This window comes from Micropterus dolomieu, linkage group LG10 (assembly GCF_021292245.1).
Source record: "Micropterus dolomieu isolate WLL.071019.BEF.003 ecotype Adirondacks linkage group LG10, ASM2129224v1, whole genome shotgun sequence".
Lineage (NCBI taxonomy): Eukaryota > Metazoa > Chordata > Actinopteri > Centrarchiformes > Centrarchidae > Micropterus > Micropterus dolomieu.
In genome coordinates, this window is record NC_060159.1 from 21,736,035 (window position 1) to 21,760,931 (window position 24,897).

The 24,897-nt window shown below is 40.7% G+C and overlaps 1 protein-coding gene across 1 annotated transcript; it reads left to right on the forward strand.

Moving 5' to 3' along the window:
• The first annotated feature begins 3,314 nt into the window (after window positions 1-3,314).
• On the forward strand, window positions 3,315-18,334 carry tfap2d (transcription factor AP-2 delta (activating enhancer binding protein 2 delta)). Its single transcript, XM_046061420.1, has 8 exons — window positions 3,315-3,353; window positions 4,034-4,552; window positions 7,610-7,670; window positions 13,095-13,260; window positions 14,980-15,098; window positions 15,230-15,371; window positions 16,322-16,435; window positions 17,610-18,334. The coding sequence occupies exons 1-8, from the start codon at window positions 3,315-3,317 to the stop codon at window positions 17,824-17,826; spliced, it is 1,377 nt and encodes a 458-aa protein (XP_045917376.1). The 3' UTR covers window positions 17,827-18,334.
• The last annotated feature ends 6,563 nt before the right edge of the window (window positions 18,335-24,897 follow it).

The following is a 24,897-nucleotide window of genomic DNA, read 5'->3' on the forward strand; positions in this document are numbered from 1 at the left end:
TCCTGTCCGGAGATCAGTGCGCATCTGGTGCGGCGCTCCCAGCCCCTGGTAAAGCGGGGCCACTCGCCGGCATTAAGCCCTATTAGAACCGTCTGCAGTGCAACTGGTGCCTCGGGTTTGCGGCGACGGTGGCTGAATATATATCTGACCCAGGCAACAGCATTCACCACCAAAACCTCCTGACATATAAACTAAATCTGACTCATGCGCTCAGTGATCTGACACCGGTCAATGGAGTGTGCAGAGATTGGGGTAAACCTTTAAATACATCGCTTCTAGTTGTGAGAAACTCACTTGAATGGCTTTAAAGTCGTTTTAAAAACAAATTAGACTAGGTGTCACATTTTAATGAATGCTTTCAGTCTAGCTCTACAGGTTAAGGCTGTTACTCCCACTGAAGGCTTGTATGTCAGCATGGTTTCCTGCCCAGAGTTGAAATCAAATGTACACCCATGTGGGCCTTTCTGGTGTCATAATGACATGACATAACATCTTTTTGGTGAGTCTTTCTTTATATTCTTGTCCAAAATAATATAAACATCGCAAAGCAATGACCATATGATCACATTTACAATCACTTAAGGTAGCCTACCTTAATTTACACCAAAGCTCTTTCTTGCTCTCTCTTTGCCCCGTGGCCTTCCCATTCATCCCTCCTCCTCCTCTTTTTCTCCCCCTACTCTCATCCCCTCCCTCTCTTGCGACAACCGGCCTTCACCGGTCTCGTCGTGCAGAGGTTTCACGTCGCGCCCCGAGGCAAAACAATCGGTAACGGTTAATTAAAATATAAAAGGCCTTGAGAACTTTTTAACGGAGGCTATTTAAGGCGTCCCCTGCACCGCCTGGGCCGTTTGTGTTTGCCACGAGGAGTTCCTTTCAGATGTGACTGCAAAACTATAGGATAAATAGTCTTGATCAAGAAGAAAAGGAACATCTTGTAGAATATTTAAGCTTGTTTGGGGGCATTTATGTTTTGAGCTATGTGGCCAGCAAGTGGAAAATGTATTTCCAGCTGGAGAAATGGCACCATCTGAAGGAAAATCAATAAGAAAGAGCAAATGACCACCTTTTATAATATATATTTAAATAAATCTAAAAGGTTTATTTAGGGTTACAATTTATTATTATTATTGTTATTATTATCATCATCACCATCATTGTAGCCGATTAGGGCGGAGAGAGACGCATGCAGTAACAGATGGGCGGGGAAATAGTTTCTTAATTAAAGTGCAGAGTCAATTGCGGCGTCCCGGCGTCAGCACGGTCACAGCCTGCACTTTTATAATATCAGGGAGACGCTTTGGTTACAGTTACAGCTGAGTAGGAAAAACATCCACAAAACAAAACCGATTAGGGCTTATGGGTAAGAGCTACTGCTCTCTCTCTCTCTCTCTCTCTCTCTCTCTCTCTCTCTCTCTCTCTCTCTCTCTCTCTCTCTCTTTCTCTCTCTCGGCTGGTTTGTTTTGAATGGCAGGAAATCTGAGAGACTCTCCTCTCCTCCTTCAGTTTCCTCTCCTCCCCTCTGCTGTTCTTCAGACTGTGGCCACATGCTTTGGGCTTCTGCTTTTACGTTTTTTATTTCTGTTGCTTCCCGGGTGGCCTTAGGGCAAGGCAGCAGTAGTAGCTGTGCTGTATATTCATTCTGATAATATAGGCTAGATGTTCACTATATGTGGCTCTGTACACCTGTTACTATTTCGATGCTTTGTTGTTGTTCAAAATAACGTCAGCAACATAATAAACCTGTTTGTGTTAAAGAATGTATTTTACCTGATCATGGTTACTTTTCTTATTTTTCCCACTGTCTATAAGCTTTCAAATAAATACAAGATAAGCAAAAAAAATCTCCTCTATCATCTCAGTCTGCAGCTGCTCCCTTCAGCTGGTCAGGACCACCCCGAGGGCGCGCGCTCAGGTGAGTTACAGCACAAGGAGAAAGGCAGAAAGAGAGAGAGAGAAAGAGAGAGGGTCACGAGATTGACCGACTGACCGACAAAATAGTCACTGTTCTGATCTGCCTGTCCAAATATCATGATAGGCTAATAATAACAACAGGCTAATAATAATAATAATAATAATAATAATAATAATAATAATAGCCTAATAATTATAATAGAGCACAATAATAAAAATGGAAGCAGTCCTCAACATCATCAATTCGTCGATTCAACCATGCTCGCGCCTCTAGTCATACATACACATACATTGCTTATTTGAAAAGAGAAAAGGTCTCGTGCTTCTGTCGGTTCTTCACAAAGGCAACACTTATAACACCTCCCCTCCCATCCCCCATAAAAAGAAAAAATAAATAATGTTCATCAAAAGCTCCTTTCCATGCAAGACTAAAAATAACTAAAAAAGATTTTTTTAAAGCAGCGTTATCGATTTAATTTAGCACATTTGCACATAAAAAGTAAACAATTCAAGTATGTTACTGATTATTTTTAAAACGTGCTTTAAATTCATAAACTCTTAAAAGGGTAATATTTAATACATTCGGTTGTGGTTACATCGAATGAATCTCTACTGGAAATGTGTGCACATTCATATGAGTGATTGTTTCATTAAGAAATCATCATAGACACTACAGTATTAAAAAATGCCTAAAAACTAATAATGAAAACGTATCTTAAGACATCTGAGGCATGCAGAAAGCATCGAAAACACCCCGTTTCCAAATGAAATTCCTCGTCGAAGCAAACTAAATGCAATACAACCTCGGTCTAGAAACAAACGAAAATCCATTTTTATTCCGCTGAGAAATGTCGAAATTAACTTTATAATATTTCAAAGCAAACTTACATTTCCGTAGAAAATCCGTAACATTTAAAAAAACGACTTAGCCGGTGTCAATAAAAAATAATACGACGAAACCGAGCACAAGACCTTGTGAAAATACAAACGGGTCAAAAAGGAAAATGTCCACAAAAAGCGTAGAAAATGTTGAAAGAAGCACTTGGTTCCTTATTAAGGTGAAGATACAATATTTATTCCTTGTCTCCTGGGATGCTCCGCTCCGTCTATTGTCCTCCCATTCCTCAGTGCTGATGCTTAATTTTCAAAACTTCTATATTACCAAGGGACCTACGACATCAGCCGAGAAATACCCTGCAAGTACAAAATCCGTGAGCCAGCCCCGTCCGTGCAGAGGGGAGACGCTCGCGTTCCGCCAGCTTTCTGCCGTTACCGAGAGCGCGCGAGGGGGGACTTTTCCATTTCTCTCGCTTTTTCAGGATTTTAACGCATTTTTATTATTATTCGATCGGGCCAGAGAGCGGAGAAAAAAAAACACGGGTTACTTTGGAGAAAGCACAATGTCAGCGACCTTCCCCGGACTTGTCCACGACGCAGAGGTAGGCTAATTTATTTACTTAACATCCTTTTAATTTATGAAATTATAGAAGAATGTGCAGAGGAAGAAATGTTGTTTGGTTTAAAGTGAGTTATGGAGGCATTTCGAGACAGCATCAGCTCTCAAGAAGTCTAAGTGGAATACTGTAGCCTATCGCGTGGATAAAATATATATATACATGTGCATGGAGGGAAGGAATGAGTCGTGCATCTCACTGCAGCTGCCGGTAAAAACGGGGCTTTTTATTAGTGTGTGGAAGCAAATGAGGCTCGTGTGTGAGCCGGTAACAGTGTGATTAGAACATTTTAGGGCGGAACACTCCGCTGTGTCTCACTCTGCTTACCTCCCATCCGGAATGAGCGAGAGAGCTGGGACAGTACATTTGCCAGCAGCTCGGTAATAATAATAATATATAACAGCACGCCTTTTAAACGCTGCGAGGAGAGTGACAGGCATGCCAAAGGGAGGGGAAAAATACCGATGGCTCCTGTTGCCGTGCGTTCGTTCCCCTCCCGGGCGTGTGGAAATGACATCTCCTTCAGGTGGTTTAAAGTGGGAAAAAAACGCTTTGAGTGTGTGAGTTGTGTTTTTGAGTGTGTTTGGGAGGCAGAGAAGAGGAGACACCGGCTGATGCTAAATGACACGGCTCATATATTTCCCCGTCTCTTTATTATCTTGTAGATACGTCACGACGGATCAAACAGCTACCGTCTCATGCAGCTCGGGTGCCTGGAGTCCGTGGCCAACTCCTCGGTCGCCTACTCCTCCTCCTCCCCGCTCACCTACCCAGCGCCGGCGGGGACGGAGTTCGCCTCGCCCTATTTCTCGGCCAACCACCAGTACACGCCCCTCCACCACCAGTCCTTCCACTACGAGTTCCAGCACTCCCACCCGGCCGTGGCCCCGGAGGCCTACGGGCTGAACTCGCTGCACTCGGGCCAGTACTACCAGCAGATCCACCACGGAGAGCCCGCCGACTTCATCAATCTGCACAACGCGCGCTCGGCCCTCAAGTCCTCCTGCCTGGACGAGCAGCAGAGGCGCGAGCTTGGCTGCCTCGACGCTTACCGGCGCCATGACCTGTCGCTGATGACGTCACACGGCTCCCAGGCCTACGGCGTCGGTATGCACCACCCGGACCAGAGGCTGCTGCCGGGCGCCGGTCTGGGTCTCCCTTCGTCTGCGTCAGACGACCTGCAGGTACCGGCGGCCTCCATCATTCTTCCCCCGCTAATTCACAGTCTCACAACACCCCAAGGCCGAAGATCCAACTACACCTTTCTTTTCTACCCTCTCTTTCATTTCCCTCGGCTTCTCATCTCTGGTTTATTAACACTCCTCCATAATATAGGATAAGATAGGACAACATAGCCTTAGCGCTGCCACAAGACCGAGTATCCCTGCCCCACTGGCCTACTACTGACCCCCCTCCCTCCCTCTATTGTACCAGCAACACAGCAATTCCAAAATATTGAACAGAAAGACAGCGCCAGATGTCTGTCTGTCTGTCTGCCTGTCTGCTTCATCTGTCTGTTGTCGACACTGACAAGTCTGTCTTACATTTGGCCTGTTGGTCATCCCCAGCCACTGCCTCTGTCCTACTTTGGAGTAAATAATATTGGATTTCATTCTTGAGATAATTTTGTTGCCAAACCAAACGTGACTTTACAACAGGCTAAGTAAATGTCAAGTCCACACGGTGCAGTTCCTCTGAAAGGCATGCCTGTTTCTAAAGGTTAATTGACTGGCAGTCTATACAATCCCATTGTGAAATCCGCCCTTTATTTTTCCAGAAACACACGTGACCCATATTTTACATAATTCTTTTCGATGTAAAGAAATGGTCAAGATGAAAACGGATTCGCACGGTTCTTGAGCGTGTGTGTGTGTGTGTGTGTGTGTGTGTGTGTGTGTGTGTGTGAGAGAGAGACAGAGAGTGTGTCCGGCTGTCTGTTGAGGCAAAGAAAAGCCGCTGGTTGCTCTATTCTCCGGTAAAGGGCGGATTAACGGATCGGGGTTCAAGGCACAATGCCCAGCTCAAGCGCCATAAAGCACCGTAGTTTATCCAATTACCGACTTAACGTCAATCAACGTTGTTGCTTATGCAGCGACATCTGAGCTGGTTAAAACACGCCTCTAGTTAAACACAATTTAAGACAGCGACACATAATTTCAGTCAAGTTAACTATTTACCAGCTCCACTCAAGTTCAGCTCGAGACAGTGTCGTTTTTATCGACATTATTAGCTGTAATTACGCTACACACGCTCCTAATGTGTCCTAATGTTTACACTGGCAACAACAATAACTACTATTTTGATAGGCTAAAAAAAATTAATATAGCGTAATCTGATTTATTAATTTTTAAGTCAGTTTTCTTTTAGGCGAATTCATTTTCTTTTACTATAGGCTATTTAAGGGGTGTGGCAGTATAACCTTGAAGATGATGATGTATTCAATTTACAAATAACGTAATTGTCCCTAAATACTACAGCGAGTTTAGGAAATTATAATTGTGCCTGCATGATTTTTAATTATTGTTTTATTGATCTCTGTCATCATGGACCTTTTTAAACGCAAGTTCTGTGTGAAATTTAATAATTTTAATTGGGTGATAATGACAACAATATGCAATTTATTCTAAGTAACATATGTTATTAAATTCTAATAGTCTAAAATTCATAGCGTAAGTAAGTCATGTTGTCTTTATTTTATTTTATTTTATTTTATTTTATTTTTCAAACCTAGAGGCTCAAAGTTGATCGTTGTTATGGCAAATACTATATTTATCTTAAGCTTTTGGCACATGAAAAGAGCACAGGTTTGACCCTTTATTGAGAGAAAGAAAGAAACGGCTCGTGAACCTGAGCTTGCAAGAGGCGGATGTATGAACTGAACAGATGCGCATATGGTCTCGTGCAGCCCGGTCGCATCTTTGAGCGCGTTAAAGAGATTTTCATGCTGAACAAAAGCAGCTGCCACACCTTTCTCCCGTCACTAAGCTAATTCATGCAAGACCTCTGCGTTTTGTATATTGATTTTATAATCACTTTAGCTTCGGAATAGAAGAAAAGGAACAGAGCAGGAGCTGGTTAAGAAAGAACTACAACAAGCTCCTTTTTTCAGGTTTATTTTAATCAGGGGGTTCTGCGTGGGCCATGCCTCGAGGCTCGCACGGGGGATTAAGCGTTTTCTAAATAAAAAAGCGCGTGTTCTCCTTTCTTGATGACATTGTTGATAGCACGCGAGTGTGATCTGGACCAAAATGGCAGCAGTAACAGGTAGGCTATCCACAAATATATAGGCCTTAGCCTATATAGGCTACTGTGGGCTGCTTGCGCTCCAGAGTTATCCCCAACAGGTTGGTGGCTGCAGCAAACTGTGGACACTCATGTTTCAGCCTGGAAGAGTTGTGCTGTCCTCGCTTACAGCCTGAAGCCTTTCAAATTAAGCTCGTTTCTGTGTGAGCCGTGAGCTGCATTTTACTCTGCCCTCAATTTTACTCAAAGCCTGCTAAGTAACGTAGGCCAAGACTTTCTAACAAAAAGGCTTCCACCACTAGAAAATTGTTTTCAAAGGAGGGTGTGTTTTAGAAGCTATAGCTTAAAAGGTAATAGGCCATGTGGACGCTCTAATTGCCAAACTTCAAGGTGCAGTAAGGAAACCTAAAGGATCTATATGCAACTGTGTGTCGGGACCATCCAAAGAGGTCGCACATCTGAGGCGTCATAAGATGACTAATTGCACAGGAAGAATCAAATAACGTATTCTGCTACATAGAAATGTTTTTAACATCTAATATTGTTTGCTTGTGAAATAACGACTTCATTACCATGAGGCTTGTGAATTTGTGGACACAAGGTATAAGACCACTGACCTATTGGACAGAACATTTAGTGAGCAGGGGCACTGCAGATCAGCAACAGTGCTGCCATAATCATTAAATAGTCTATTAATCACAGACTTTTCTTTATTCTGATATTACCATGATTTTACGGTCTAAGTTTCATTGATCAGTAAGATTTTTCTCAAAGATGAATGTTTGGTGTGCAATGGTAGGCTAAATAAGAACTTGAAGAAACAAATCAATTGGATATCCATAAAGCATCACAGCTCCCAAGAAAAACGAAAGAAACGCCATTCATTTATGCTGTTTCTGGAGCCTGATAGCTGGTTAAACTGTGCTCTAGCGGTATAAAAAATCTGGGTGAAGTCATTTCACCTCCCTGCTCATCCTAATGAGTGCGTGTCTCCGCAGGGCTCCGTGGAAGCGCAGTGTGGGCTCGTGCTGAATGGCCAAGGGGGCGTCATCCGGAGAGGTAAGGCCCTGTTAATTCTCTGTTGTTGCACCGGAGGCCGTGAACACTCACGGCTCCACACGACAAGAGAGCGAGGAGACAGACAAACAGGCGGAACACTGCTCTCTTGTCTGCTGTCAACACGTTACAGCAGGAACGGCCCCATTTTCTCGCCTATTTAAACGCTAACACAGTGTACACGCGCAGAGACGGTGCTTCCCATTTCCAGAATGAAATGGACTGTCACTCAACATCTACGTCTGCTTTTTCCAGCCTAAACACTGTCTTTGACTTTTTCTCCTAAGAAAATTAATATGTCACAACAGCAGTCATTCATTTATAGCCACCGATTTGATAGTAGGCTATATGTTTAAATGTGCATTTGACATATTAAATATAGCCTTTCAATAGTCTACATATAGACATTTCCTTTTTGAAGTCAAACCTGTAGGCTACATTTCAACAGACTGACAAAGGTAAAACAAAGGTAGGCTCAGCCTACGCTATTTTAATATAATATGTATGTATGTTTATTTTGAGATCATAAATTCATCATATCCCCAAACACTACTGTTGATGATCTTATCTCTCTTTTGTAATAAAAATCAAGTAGGAAACACGCAGACTATTACAAGGAATAGCCCAATTATTTATGATCAAACTTTTACTATTATTGAAATAATGTATAATGTCACAACATTTAAAAGGCTGTGATGCTTAATATAACAAACCAATCGTCTAGAAATTAAATTATAGGTTTCTGTCTATTGTGAATGAATAGATTCAATTCAATCGGATGGTATGCTAACAGAAAATATAAAATAACGTTCATTTAGGCCTAGGCCTATTACAAAATGAATCTAGCTGTTCTCAGTGTTACCATGCATTGCTTCTGGGTAAATTCTAAGCTATTTCATTATATTTTTCTTTTATGTAGACTAGTAGCCTTTATTTATTTGTAGGCTCTAATGTAAAGTACATCACATAAATAATTATGAGTGCTGTAGCCTAATTGTTGTTTCTTGCATGTACCTGAAGGCCATGTTTAATCACATACAGTATAATTACCCTATAGCTTTTAAAGGCTGGGTCGTGAAGCCGGTTCAGGTCGACTCTTCAGGGTGAAGATGTGGATGTGGACTCTGTCTGCATCAACACATAGCAGGCCAGCCAATTTCCTCATGAGTGTGAGTTTTAACGCGCTGTGGATCTGCTTTTGGTCCATCAAAGCCTGCTCTGTTTTTTTAGTCGGGACTATGTGTAGTAGGCTAGTTTTCCATACAGAGAGGAAGGTTGTGTCTCGGGTTTAATTTTTCATCAGCTCTGCCTAGGTGTTGGGGCTTTTCTCTCGGATTGACGCGGGAATCCCTTCGCTATCACTTTCCGTTAATGGTGCGCCGTATTTGGCCCTGAGCTCAGCCGCTGCAACCATCACAACCAATAATCTTTGCTTTACCTCCCGCTCCAGTATCGATAGCTTCTCTCGCCTCGGGCGGACGCTTTGATATGCTAATGCCGAGCGGGGCCCCGGATTCAGCCGAGATCATATTAATGTTGTTCTTTCTGACTGCGGCTTTGGCGGCATGAATATTCACATAACCTTTTTCAAAAGAAAATCACTCAAGAAACGCGGATCCTACTTAGGAGGAGTCGTCTGTGTTTTTAATCACCCTGCTATCCCTTTTCCAGTTCAGCTCTAGCAGCAGCCTCAGATCAAGCTGATCTGTCAGGCGCTCGCCCCCGCCACTACAGCCGGTGTACGCGCCTCTCTCTTTTCTGTCAAGACATTGGCGGGCTTTTTTGGAGCTATAAACATTGTTGTTAAAATATGAGGAGAATGACATTTGGCCCGTGTCTTTTTTTCTTTAATTTTCGTGGCAAACTCGTAAAAGGCGCTTGATTTCGCGTGTGATCCCGCCCGCCGCTCGCGCCGCAGCCTGAGGCTACTCTCCGTTGCTTAAATACCGTTATCGCCTCTGGGCCCGCGCGCTCCACTGACTGCACTACCGGCAATAGCTCTTTTCGATTGCCCTTGGCAACATAAAATACAAACTACTTTGAATCAAAACATTTTTAGGGGAATTAATATGATGTGAACCCGCGGCTTTCAGAGACGCGCGCCCCTGTCAGAGCGCGTGAGTCTGACAGACAGGTCCGCCCGGTTTGTGTCACAAATAGGGTAGACACAGACGAGCCGGACTTCACACGCGCACACCACACACGCACACAAAGGAGTCCAAGTTTAACCAATAGTATCAATCAATTCCCTCGACCTGCAACTGTCCATTTTTGACAGCCTGAGTGAAATACAAGTCACATACAGCCTCGTACAAAGCGCTGCCCGCTGCAGTAGCCTACAACAGGCTTTTGTTACCACACCATTATGATGAGGCCGGTTGTGCTGCAGGCACGAGTCGCTGTCCAGGTGCTGAAATGAAAGGTGGAAGCCGCTGTCCCTGGTGCTGAACCCAGATGACATGTTCTGATGACAGGTCTGACTGCCTTCCTGCGGCCAGAAACATAATACGAAACTAGCACATTTCTGCTGATTGTGAATAATAGATTTTTAGAGCAAAAATATAGGTTACAGTTGGTCATATATAAGGCTTAGCTCTTGGCGAAATTGTCCACATTGCCCCGAAAAAAACTGGCATGTGTAGACAATCGTAGCCCGCAGCGTTGTTCTATTCGGCCTAAATGGCATCCCTTTTCTTCATTCCATCATATCCAGCACGGCCTAATAACAAAGCGACACACCCTGCTGTTAGATTTGATAATGAGGGGGATGAATAATAGAATATAGCCTACAGTACATCAGACAGAAACCTTGCGTTTCAGCTGCTTGGGACGTTAGTTCAAGTGAAAGTTTAATAATAACAGGCCTACTCAGAGCAGTCGATATATTCCAGGAGGACCCAGCAACACTGATTCAGATGCAATTAATAATGTGAAAGAGCCTTCACTATCACAACCACAATCATTTATTCACACATTCAGGAGCCTCAAGTCCACAATGAAATCAACTTGGTGGTTGGTGGAAGGTGATTAAAGGGAGGTTTTGTTTTCCCCTCCTAGGATTACAGCAGCCTTTTCTTACATACAGACAAATATTGAGCTGAAACAGAAATATAAATATATGTATATAGCCTAGTAAGAAAAAAAAAGAAGATGTAAATGTAATATTTAACTAGTGGAAAGAAGTCTGATGAAGTGCTGAGCGAAACACATTGATCTTGCCAATGGTGATGGTAGATGCTTGATCCTATGTATTTCTATGGACTCTTCTGCTTTAAGTTTTGATTAAAATTACATTTAATCATATATTATGTTTACAGCTATACTGTGAAGAGTGTACAAGGATAATAAAGGCTATGAACCAGCAAGACTTTGTTGTCCAGTGAAAAACACATATCTGGTGATTTTTAATTGTTCAGAAAGGCTAAACTAAAATGAATAATTGTTAAGACAAATACTTCTTAAGATAACTAAGCCTTTTAAAAACAATTGGATTATGTGAAAAAATGTGTCACAAAGCTGAAAACAGTGCTGTTTCTCTTCATTCAAGGTTTTCCTAGGACAGCAACAAAAAAAAATTATCAAGTTATTTTGTTATAACACAAGTGGCAAAGATTTAGTGATCAGCATTTATTCTTGTAAGGACATTTCCGTTGACAGTAGATACGACTGCACACTGGCTCCACTGACACATTACATTATTGCACCTGAAAAGATAAGAGACTTCCTGTATGTTCTGCTCACAGACATGTAGTTGTTTTTTATAACTTGTATAATTTCCTGAAATGTGTAATTCTTACAAGTAAGAACCAGGGAGACCTCATGCAAAGTTTGTACACAGCTAAAGCCACCCTCTGAAAACAAAGGTGCAAAATGGTGCTAATATCTACACACTTGTCTCTGACGTGGGATCTGATGAAGGTTCAGTGTTTTCCACAAAACATGTTTCAAACTGTTTTGTGAACAATATGAATTCAATACTGGATATCAATGATGGATGGGTTGTGGATACATTTATACTTTAATGCATTAGATCTTTTTTGGACCAAAATGTACATGTATTTCCTGATTCTAGGCTTTTAAAGATCTAAATGGATTTTTATTGGATACACTCAGTACACCTACACCAAAAGTAAAGAAAAATGCTCTTGCAGCTCTTGTAATAACTTGCAACATTCATTGCAAAATGAGGTATCTCTCAAACTAAAGGCCATTTTTGTTGTTATTAGCATTATTATCATTACAGAACTTGAGAAAAGCCACTTGTGTTGAAACCCTACTGATCAGAATCTAAAAAAGTGTGAAAATACATGTTTAACCAAAACTCTTCTGAATATAACTGCTGTTCATGGCTGTATATTGTCATTGGCATAATGGAACTAAATAAAAACACTATTATAAATCTGCCTGCACAATTTCCTTGAAATATTCAAGCTTATGTCTACATAGGAACTCTCCCAAAACAACACAAATGTTTGATGCATTATAAGCTGTGCACTCTTAGACAATTAGCAATACAGAGTAAAATGTGCCAAGAGTTGGGTTAGCATTCCTACGGAGGCTGTGGTAAATGATGTTTTGACCACTTTGATCACTAGATCCTGCAGTAGTACACAGAAGTAGAAATGCTGCTACACATAGATAATTTCACCATTAATTTATAGAAAGCATTTGCTAACCAAGAGTAGCACTAGGTTGGAAACTTGGTGGATTGCTCCACGGTTCTTTGTTCAATGGTTCCCCTGTTGTGCTGCATTATTTCAGTTTCATGTTGGTTTATCTGCTGAAAAAACAGAGCATCATTAGAGAAATAGTTTCCCCATATTCGCTCCTGCATCAGTTGAAACATGGGTGGAGTTTGTAGGTTTTAAAAAAACACAGCCAGTTCATTAACACATCTCCATGTAAGCTTTCTCCAAAGCAAACTAAATTGACCGGAAACTTGTTAGTTACATTTCCATGAGGATATCTGAAAAAGAAAAGCTGTTTTTATTAGTTCAGGTAAAGGTGACATTTTGGAGATACATGGTTTTTATAGGACAGACAGATCAAAATATCATTAATTAGTGTTCAGTTTAGAGGTCAACAGAAAAGTGGATGGTGTGTTACAAAAGAAAGGTAGTTAGTTATAGAACGTTGTAACACAAATATTTACAGATTTTACAGCATGTTTACAGTTGGATTATGCAGGCCTACCCATTCGCAGTAATTTGATGGTCACTTTTTTTCCAGTTGAATGACGTAAAACAGACCATTCCTGGCCCCTGAAGTTGTCTTACTGCAGGCTGACATGGAGCTGTGCTAATGTACTCACTGTGTATTTTGTGGACTTGAGATCTAAATCAGTGTCTCAACTGATGGTGAGTGCACAACAGCTCTGTTTGTCCGTGCTGAACCTTGTTCTGACAAGTGTGTTGTGTTTGTGTGCAGGGGGGACATGTGTGGTGAACCCTACAGATTTGTTCTGCTCGGTACCGGGCCGACTGTCACTTCTCAGCTCAACCTCCAAGTACAAAGTCACCATCGCAGAGGTGAAAAGAAGACTGTCCCCACCAGAGTGCCTCAACGCCTCCTTACTGGGCGGCATACTGCGCAGGTCAGTACAAACGCACACAGCGCAGAAATGTGACTGCACGCCTGGGGCAGCTTCTTAAATGGATCTAAATGCAACTACAATGACTCAAGAGAGTATACTGATTTGTTGATATAAAGACAAATCAAATAAAAGAGTTGTGTGGGGGGTTTTTTTACATGCTAAATGTCTAAAAGTCATCTCATCTTATTGCAGCATTATGACTCCATGTAGAACCATTTCATCTTGCTGTTGCAGAGAACTTGACTTGTTCATATCATCCCGGGAGAATGAGAGACACAAAACTTTAAAAACATTGGGTCCATCTTGCAGCAGAAATATTATATAAGAATAAAGGGTGTAAGTGTAATAGCGAAGGGGTGCGAAGATATAACGGAAACACCTGGCAGTGTACAATAACGACAACGACGAAATATAGCCTAATAAATCAACAACTTGTGGACAAAGTCATGATAAATGATCAATGATCATAGTAGGATTGAGAGAGGGAGCTGAAGGGTTGTTCTTTTGAGTTGTATTAGATTACTAAATCTTTAAGTTATTTTGTCCACCCTCTGTCTGTCTTGTAACAAAATAATATTGAAGTAAAGAGGCAAGTGTGAAAGAGAGGGATTTTGAAAGTGAAAAGGTTGTCTCTAAAGCGTAAATCTGGTTGGTGAACGTTGCCTGAGTCTGTGTAGCCCTCAGATGAAACAGAGGATATACGGTAGCGTCCACAAAGACTATTGTAGGCGAAAAGGGGTTGGGGGCTGCACGCGCCGCCATGCCCAGGGAGCCAGAGGGTGGCGAGACCAGGCCAAAGCATGCCAGGATCAGAGGAACCAGAGGAAAGCAAGAGTTGCCAGCGCTGTATTATTGATGAGGCAGAGAGAAAGGGAAGGGGGAAGAGGAGAGAGAGAGAGCAGAGAGAATATGGCTGGTCCTACAAGATGAGGCGTCAACAGAGCAAAACAAAAAAAGCGTGCAAATAGAGGTGTTGATCCTTATCTGGAGGAGAATAAATCACATCTACAACACAGAAATGATTCTAACAGGTGAAAACCTGAACTGTGTTTTGTTGATATAGTGTGATTTGCCATAGTATCAGAACCACAATCACTTCCATGTACAGAAGTTTGTTTTCAGTGAACGTACCTCTGCCTGGACACTGGTTTGTTACAGAAGGATAGAAAAACCTCAATCATTTTAATCAAAATGTCCCAAAAGGGTCTTTTTATTTATATTTATAAGTTTGATCGGAGAGAAAGTAAGCATGTGTGTTTTTAAAATTTCACATAAAAGATAAAGAAATGACAGGGACCGTTTTTCCTCCTCAAAATAGAACTTTGGGTATGGTAAGAGACAAATGCTCAAACAATGAAAGAGGAAACTCAAGGGGACATGTAACCATATCCATGTCTAAAGAAAGCATAGTTAATATATAATGAGTTGACATGTTTTAATTTTATACTCTTTGATTTTATGCTTAATTTATGCCTGTCAAATCAAAGCATATCTATATTCTTCCATCCTTATTTGGAAGACTTAATTAAATAAAACATTTGTTTGTAGAATAAGGAGGCCAGATGATTTTATTTGTATTTTGGCTCAATGAAAAATTATCGGGTGATCAATAATGATAATGTGATAGAGGCATTCAGTCTTTCTGTGTCTTATAAAATGTAATAGTGTGATGGTGAGGAACATGTGGTGTTAAAAAAAAGTTATTTTACTTTACCACAGAGCAAAGTCTAAGAATGGAGGCCGGTGTCTTCGTGAGAAATTAGACCGTCTAGGCCTCAACCTGCCTGCAGGACGGAGGAAAGCTGCCAACGTCACGCTGCTCACCTCCCTGGTGGAAGGTAAGGGACTTTGCAAAAACATCCAAAATGTTTTAGGTATGTCTTTGGATATATTAATTTCCTATTACAGTTTTTATTTTGAATCCTTTTAGCACTTGTTTCATCAGTCTTTTTCCTGGTTTTGTGCTCAGGTGAGGCGCTCCACCTGGCGAGGGACTTTGGCTACACCTGTGAGACAGAGTTTCCTAGTAAGGCAGTGGGGGAACATTTGGCGAGGCAGCACAGTGAGCCGAAAGAAACCAGCGCACGCAAGAAAATGGTTCTGGCTACAAAGTGAGAATACAAACACACACACATTCATACACATAACACATTGAAACGGTTTAGAGCTTAAATTGTTCTTGTAACATTCTGAAATTCTGCTGAATCTGGTTTTCATTTCTTGACCCATCATGTCAAAAGGTCCGGATTAAAGTTAGTGTTTGTCTACAGGTCTTCATGTGTGGGTGAAAATCACAATCAGTTCCAGAGTTGGAATAGGGCCAAGAAAAATGTATCACCAATTCTTTGATTTAAAAGTGCTTGGTTCAACAAAAAAATGCTAGTGGTTGTATTGAGTATGTGAGAGTCAGACAACCGCGAAAAGTTTTCAGGAAGGTTTGATTAACAAGAAGAACATAAAAGTCTACACTTCATGCACAGTAGGTGGAAAGTGTTGTCATGAGGTTTGACAAACTCCAACTCCAAACCACACACACTTTTCATGCATAGAGCATCTACTTGATTTGAATTCTATGATATTGTGCTCACACACTTTAGACTATCAGGCTTTTGTCATCAGGCTGTTTATATGTGTGCAGTGAATTCTTACAAGCACTATTGCACGTTAAGTACTGAATGTGCTGAAGGGAAACAGCTCCCACTCTTTTCCAGCTAAGTTGATTTTCCTTTTCCCATAAAGTCATTCAAACAATGATTTCAACACTGGATAAAATCCAAAAAAGACAGCTTAGATCAATGTTGAAAGCCAACATTGAAACTACATTTGCAGAATTTTTGATTGTTGAGTTTTTTCCTTGTTTTTTGGATTGACATTGAAACTATCTTGCTCATGCATGTAGTATTTCCTTTAATCGCTTCCTAGGTGGAATTTACATGTGGGTTGATCCAAATAGATGAGGATGGGTGCAAAAAAAAAGAAATAAAGAAAAAGAAACAAATTGCGACGGTTGTGTTGGAGACAGATGGTAAACCCTCATTCCCTCCCTCCTTCTGTCTATCAGGCAAATCTGTAAGGAGTTCCAGGACTTATTGAGCCAAGATCGTTCTCCTCTGGGCTCCTCCAGACCGACCCCAATCTTGGACCTGGACATCCAGAGACACCTCACACACTTCAGGTAACACACACTTATACAGAATAAATGGACTTTTTAAAAAACACACATGTCCAATCTGAAATGACTCTAAATAATTAAAAGTACTGAGTGTAGTCAGTTTTCTTGCAGAGCCCGGCTGCTCTCCGTTTTGGCTCCGACCGCTTTGCCATTTTCGAAAGATGCAGCTGTGCAGTTTGTTATTTGGCACAAATGACAGAGGAGGAGGGAACAGTGGCTTGTTAGCAGAAATGTCACATCTGTGGCGTCATCCTTTGCAGAATATACAAAGTTTTTATCAAACCTCCAAAGGGAGATGTACAGTAGAGTGCTGGGCAGAGAAATATGATCTGAGCTCAGTTGTATGAACACAGTTATGACAGACAGAATGAACAGCAGCTTCCTTCTGGCAGCTTAAAGGTTGTGCTGAGAGGTGACCAGACATTTAGCTCTGCCTGATGATCTTATAGGGTGGACAAACTGGTTTAGCTGGTTGGCTGATAATATCTGATTTAGGGCTGCAGCTAAGGATTATTTTCAGTGAAGATTATTTTCAATAATATGTCAGAAACTGTGAAAAATGCCCATCACAATTTCTAAAAGCCCAAGGGGAAACCTTCAAATGTATTGTTTTCCTTAATCAACAGTCCTATACCTAAAAACATTCAGTTTACTTTCACATTAAACAAAGAAAAGTAGCAAAGCCTCACAACTGAGAATGTAGAACAAGGGAACATTTTTCAATAATTAATCGTTTATCAAAATAGCTGCTGGTTATTTGGTCAGTCTAACAATCGACTAATCGATTCATCAATTCAGCTGTAATCTCTAGGTAATATGTTAAATCTGACATATTCAGGCTTATTTGCTGAATACAGCTGTAGTAGTTAGTGTTCTCCATAAATTATTGTAGAAATAGGCTGGAAACAGCATTTAGAACATCACAGGACATTAAAACTCTGATCTGACAGGGTTTAGCCCAACTAAAGAAACTCTTTTAGGAGGATTAGACGCTCCATAATGCATGGAGAGGAAAGTTTCTCTGCAGGTGTAAAAACTGAGGAAAGAAAGAGGCATCTGCACTTCTTAAGTAAACCAGTACGCCTTACAAACCCTAAAGGTACCACTTTTTTTGCCCCTGAATGAAACAAAGATTTGTCATTGTTCTGATCTTCATTTCATGTCTCCTCCCTGACAGTCTGATCACTCATGGGTTCGGCACACCGGCGGTCTGCGCAGCTCTCAGCACCTTCCAGACAGTCCTGAGTGAGATGCTCAACTACTTGGACAAAAACTCGAGCGGGAAAACAAGCGGACCCACCGACCAACAGATCAACAACACCTCAGAAAAGACGCAGCTCCGGAAAACAGCCGAGCCCCAGAGCAAAGACGGGAAAACAGAAAAGACTGAGTAGCCCCCACCCACCCGGTCCCCGTGCCTTGGAGCGCTGCATTTGGGAGTGTGTGTGTGGATATGTGTGTGTGTTCTCTCAGAAAGGATTTGTTAATTCCCATGCATTACTGTATCTTCTTTGGGACAATTCATATTTCTTGTCATTTATTTATCTTATGTTGAAATGTAACACTAACCTGAACTGTCCCGAACAAGTCATCCTGATGTGTGTGTGGAAATAACACATCCTGTTTAGGGGTGGGTGAGTGTGAGTGTGGGTGTGTGTATGCGTGTGTGAACACCTGTTATTACAAGGAGGAGCCTCGCCATGGAGACGGCTGAGGCTCATCTAAGACTCTTTATTTGTTAATTTATTAATTCTGAAAACAGGAAGTAAACATGGACATGCTGGAATCACAGTTTTCCAGGACAGGGGTGGTAACTGCCAACACAACATAACACACGATGAGGGTTTTGGGCAATTTGATCTCAATCCAACTAATTCAGATGTGGATTTTCTGCAACAATACAAAAACTAAAACACCTTTTTTGTCCTCTGAAGGTTCATTCAATGTCTTTTTATTCAATTATTAATAAATTCATAACTAAAGTTCTAGTTTCAGTCAGCTGAAAAGAAATAATTTTACATCCAAACAGACTGACTGAATTGCAAAAAAGGACCCTGACCCGAACTCTTATACAGTCCATACAGTCCGCAAACCCCCTCTGTACCTGTGAGAGCACTTGAACCCCACAAAGCAGACTTATTTTTATTTTTACGCCGTATAATCAGTGCCATAGCAACCAGTGTGTTTACTAGGTGGGGCGACAGAGAAAAGGAGACTGTTTCTGGATATGAGAATGACACCATTGCCTGGGGTAGTGTGGCGTGAGTGTGTGTGTGTGTGTGTGTGTGTGTGTGTGTGTGTGTGTGTGTGTGTGTGTGTGTGTGTGTGTGTGTGTGTGTGTGTGTGTGTGTGTGTGTGTGTGTGTCTTAGCGTGTGGGACAGATAAAGAGATGTTAAAGTGGAAGAGAGCGAGAGAAGGGTCCAACTCAGCCATTTTGTAAAAGGTGACTTTGCGGTTGCCGTTGTTCCTCTTCCCTGTGCATGTCTATCTTTGTACACTCCCGAGATCGCAAGTTTAGCCGACACAAGCTCTCTGACTCGCTCATGAACATTTGTAAAGATATATATAAATATTTAAATTACTTTTCTTGTAGGCTTTCAACTATATATATGTTAAATCCCTACCTTCTAAAATGCTGGTGTTCAATAAAGACAGTTGCTACGTGTTCTACTATTTACCCTGGTTTTCAAGCTGTGCTGCATACATACACACACAGAATCACAGGTATACACACACCACATATAAACATACACACAGAAGGAGGCAAAAGAGCAAGCAGAGACTAAAGAGAGGCAGTACAGATCAAAGCCAGCGAGTGTGAATTATCCATATGAGTTCACAGTATTAAAATGATAAAAAGTCAGAGTTCCCCTCTAATGTTGTGAAAAAAGGCTATACCTAGAGAAAAGTTCAAAAGCCTCCTTTGTGTGTATGAGCATGTGTGTTTTCTTTCAGTTTGAGCGACTTCTGTCAGGGTTTTCTGCTTATTTATATATCTTTTTTTTTTAATCGGATGATAAAACAGAGAGAGGAGCAGCTGCCTGCTGGCGTCTCCATCCGGGCTCTGTAGGTTCTGTTTACTCTTTAATATTCCAGTAATTTAAAAGGAGGTCACGTTCACTGCATAACACAAAAATACACAATCAGACAGGATGCATTTACAGTGATGCTTGCGCAGGTTTGTCACTCCGAATCAATGTAAGCAAAAAATAGGGGAAAAAGGAAAAATAGCGGTAAAGACGATGATGTAAATGGAGGAAGTGACATGGGTGCAGGATCCCAATATATTCTGGTATGGTATTTGACAGATGGTGTCTCCCAAATACACACACATGCAGTAAATATTTTATGCTGCTGGGATAAAGCTGAACCATTGATAATACATTGTAAAATGTCAAAAAGAATGCATGATCCAAATGGTAAATTAGAGGTTTTGTTTTTTAGTTTGAGTCATTTAGCAAACAAAAGTATCAAACATTTGCTGTTAGTTGAGGATATGCTGCTTTTCTCGCTGCAAATTGAAAATAACTGACGGCCATGTTTTGTTTACAATCATAATTTTACCAATATAATATTGCACAGTCTGCTTGGTGTTGCTTTACCACATTCAGGTTCGGTCACAGGAAACAGAAGACTGCTTTTCATTGCTTCAGGGTTTTACTCATCAGAACATCTTGATCCAAAATCATCTCTTAAAATCAGAAACAAACTTCTGCATGGGTTTTCAAAGTACAGTCGATTGTGATATCATAAACATAACTTGTTTTGACATTGAACACCTTTTCCTCCTAACTTTACCAGATATATTTGCTGCATGTCTTGAAACACTTCACGAAGCCATGTTGAAGCAAATGGCTATGATCCTACTTCTTGTCACCAGGAGGCTAATTGAAATGCTGTTTACACTCAGCAGTCTGTTTCGACAGCAAGTCCAATATGACATGAACTCAACATTTTGGGTACAAGAAAGATACCCCAAAAACACATTTTTCTGACAGTTACTAGGCTACATAATTACATAGATATAGGCAGATCCTATTATATTGCTTTGTTTTTTAAAATGAAATGTTTTAATCACATTTTAATCTCAGCTGCTGGTGCTGGGAGGAACTTCAGTGATATCAGTGTCTGATATGGAAGAATCAAACTCATGTATCTCAACCACTGTGTGTGAAGACGTACCAGAGTGACGTGTATGAGGCAAAGCAGCTTTCTAAATTGGCTGTTTGATGGTTGCTGCATCTCACTGGAGGGCAGCAACAAATAAGCATTAACATATATACTGTACGCATCCACCCACACACACAGAGCTACACATACGCAAACAACAGAGAAAGTAACTTAATCACACTTTTGTTTATTACTTGCGTGATATACATGTAATCTCTGTGAAAGACGTCCCTGCTGACCCTGCATCAGAATAATAAGCAGCTTGATCAAAATGAGCTGGAAAATGAAATCGATTCATTGCCCGTGCTGGAGTTTCTGTAAATTGACAAATGGACAAGAATGAATAACAATTTTGACATCAGCAGTGCATAATGTGATGGGGCAGCTGATGCATTATTCACACAGGCTATTGATTGTATTACAATGCGGCGCTCTGTTATCACCACATTAAGCATCAGAGGATATTTTCTATTTCATCATTCTCCTATTCAGCCTTCGGTATGCAATATTGTGCGTTTATGATTAAATCTAATTGAATTTATGAATCGTGTCCATGCAGTGCAGATACTTCTGCATGGAGGTAAGGTTTCTAGACATCCAGAACGCACACTGAAAGTGTACATCTTCAACCCAGGAATGCATGCAATGAGTACAGCCATTTATACAGAAGTGCATTAAACAGTCTAAGGTCTCAGAGGGACTATAACTCCTGCTGACTGAGCCCCACAGTCACGAATACAAACTCTGCTAACTTCTAAGCCCCATCTCTCCAGTCTCTCTTCTCTGAAGCTATAACCCTCCTCCTCCCCTGCTTCTCTGCTAAAACCTCTTCCTCCTCTGTCCTGATCCCGTTCAGTCCCAGGAACATTCAAGACCTTTTCTCCTCAGCTGCCGTACTGACTGTCCCCATCACTCTCTGTCAATCCCCACACACCCAACCACCACCCCCGACACAAGCTACAGCAATTCACTCAAACTTGATCAACCACTACTGCTTCCATTTGTTAGAGAATTGGATGTGGAAGCTACAGTTGTTTAATACTGTAGCATAATGGAGTTTGGTTGACATGAATACAATTCTTTTACCAGGCTTTATTGATCCCACACTGCAATTTTGATTGGTAATGCAAAGCTAAGATTTCTATCTTTGCTTACTCTTTTAACATCCAACAGTAACTCCAGAATTCATGTGTATATCATTGTAACTGGGTGACTGGTGGTTTTATTGAATGAAATATGCTACCATTTATGGTGTTTACCTTCTGTTGTATAGTATAGTAATGTTTAGTACTAGGCCTTTTTCACAGCAGACATGTTGACTTGTTAGAGGAGGAAAAGCAAAGATGAAACGTTTCATTAACAATACACCCTAACAGTAAACCAGCATGCACCACAGCAGGACCCTAAAACTCAAGCAGCTAATTGAAATTCAGCCATCATTCATTTTATTATTTACACCTGTGATTTCCCTACTTTGAAAAAGGCCTTTTTCAAATTTGAACCATATTGGGTCTTACATTAACAGGCTTAAGACAGACTCATGCTGTTGATCAAATCAATCCTGAACTCACGTCTCCACGTTGTTGCCTCCTTTCTTGGCCTTCATCTCTCCTGTGGTGTTCTAGCGCTACCTAATGGTCAACAGCTGAACTGTACCTTGAGTCTACACAATTTCAGCACATAACTGTGACACCTTTTAGACCGGACCAGGTTACAAATTAAAATCCGGATGAACATGTAAAAGCAAATGGTGTTGTAATAAATGATGGGTTGGGGTAATGTCTTTATTGCTGTCATGCATAAAACTGGGTCCAACCCACATGAGCTTAAAAGACACAACAAAGTCATAAAATACAGATCCAAAATGCTGCAGGTATATTAAAAATAAAATAAATATAATAAAATAAAATAAAAAATAATAAAACAAATAAAGAATACTAATTTAATTATTTTCACAACCTGATTTTGAGACCTTCATATCTACAACAAAATGTATACATTAATGACAAAACATGTAGCCTACTGGATAATGGTAAAGAAATGAGAATAAATACTAATTAAATAATCCATCAATGGCAGGCTTTTCCAGGCTTTCCAGACAGTAAGTTAGCAAATTTAAACACGTATAAGTAGAACAACCCAACTCTTCTGTTGCAGGGTTTTGTTGAGCCATTTCATTGATGCTATGATAAACTGAGCAGATAACAATACACCACACCTTGTTACCTGTACCTAGAAGATGTTATTGCAAATATACACTACCGTTCTCTTTGCTAAGTTAGAAAGTAAGAGGACTGAGGTTGGAGATGAGCACAATCAATTTATCATGTCTGTAGCGTGTCTGTGATGTGTTTTCCTCAAGTAACTAAATGATTACTGTTGTTTTTCAGCCTTACATTCAGTTGTGTTGCACTGGGGAGATCTTAGGAGTGAAAGTGTGTAATAGCATGGCATAAGGCATTCAGATATCCAATCACACTTGACTCTGAGCAAAAGTGAAGCCTGGGAAAAAATAAGAATCTTTATCAACATGTAATTGGCAGTGAAATCAAAAGGGCCGGAACAGGTGGAATCAAAAAATATCACCACCCTCCTTTCTGACTGAAATCCCAGGAAAAGTGAAGATGAATGTGGATCTATTTTTTTTTTTTTGATGGTTGCAAACAAAAGACAGGGAGCAGATAGAGCAGTATTAGTGTGACATGTGTGTAATGTATGCTGATACATCGTGTGTCAAAGCCCTGCAGGACAACAACCACAACCATGCCTCCAGACTAGCAGACTGTTAGGACATCTGTCATTGCTGACAGTCATATGCCTTGCCATGCATGCGTGTGTGTATGCGAGAGAGAGAGAGGATGGGTGAATCTTTGGCAGTGGGTCATTCCAGAGACTAAGGAACAGCGTGCTTCTTAAACATTCATGTCTGGTATCCTCAGTGGTGTTTTTCTGTTGTTGTTGTCTTTTGTTTTTATTGCATCTAACATCAAAAGAAGCTTAACCATGGCAGAAAACACACACACACACACACACACACACACACACACACACACACACACACAGGAGTGTGAAGAAAGATACACGGACAGTATGAGAGCTTGATTAATACATTTAAACTTGGTCCAGAACTGAACTAGCCGAACTGGGGCTAGTTAGTACAGCTTTTTAATCATTTTAAATACCATAAAATAGTGCGCACACACAAAATGTGCATTTCCTCCTAAAAGAGATATTTTTTACTTGAGAAATCTACATAACTGTCTGCAGTTTGACTTTAAAATATTCTTTCTACAGTTTACTTAAAATCTGTAACTCCAAATTATTGAAAAATGAATTTACTGAGGCCTTTTGAATGAGAAACACGATACTTCTTTCACTGCATACAGTCTCGATGGATGGATGCATGTACACTGTTATGACACTAGAGGGAGCAGTTTACACACACTTGTGACAATTTCTCACAGGGAAGAATTATGTAGTGGTTGTACGGGCATTCCCTCATTATAAAATACTTAACACTTTGGATAGATTTGAAGATGATCTTTTAGTAATTTAACAGTGACACTGAATCTGACCTACTTATTTCTTGTGAACAGCAGATCAAAGGCATCTAGTCTTTCAACTAAAGAGAATATGGAGTCAACAAGCCTTGTGATTCAGAGTGAAAGCTGTGATAGCTGATTTTGTTTCGTTTTGCTTTGTAGGTAGACCTCATTAAGAAATAATGCAGACATAGGCATGCTTGAAGAAAAAAATCTTAAGCCTTGAAACAAATGGGCCTGAATTTAAATGTAACTTTGAAATCCTGAACACTTGAGAACATAAATATAGTCCAAAAAAAGGTTTTAATTTAAGTGAAAACATTAAACAACTTTCTGACTTATTGTTTTGAATATACAATATAATATTTTGATTACACTTATTGCCCATCCCTCAATATGATGCAGTGTGACTGAACCTTCAAATTCAATACCACCACCAAGCATTGATATCAAGTGATCATTAATGTGAATTTGCACTGCTACTACTACTTCTTGACATGTGTGAGGTTTACAGAGCGGTGTTGGTTAGAAGCACTGTGACCACACTATTTCCAGATTAGTCAGTGGCAAGTCAGCTGATAAGTGGGTATACTGCAATCCCACCATCCTGTATTCCGCTGCTAATTATGACAATAGATCAATAAATTACTACTTAATTTATTATTACAAGACTGTCCTGCTCTTTATGAGGATGTGCAAACAAGTCATAAATGCCCAAAAAGAGGGCTCACAGAGGGCACAGGAGGTCACTA

Coding starts and splice junctions, on each gene's coding strand:
- tfap2d (XM_046061420.1), top strand. CDS start 3,315: ATGTCAGCGACCTTCCCCGGACTTGTCCACGACGCAGAG. Junction 4,553..7,609: donor CTGCGTCAGACGACCTGCAG/GTACCGGCGGCC, acceptor GTGTCTCCGCAG/GGCTCCGTGGAAGCGCAGTG. Junction 15,372..16,321: donor AAAATGGTTCTGGCTACAAA/GTGAGAATACAA, acceptor TCTGTCTATCAG/GCAAATCTGTAAGGAGTTCC.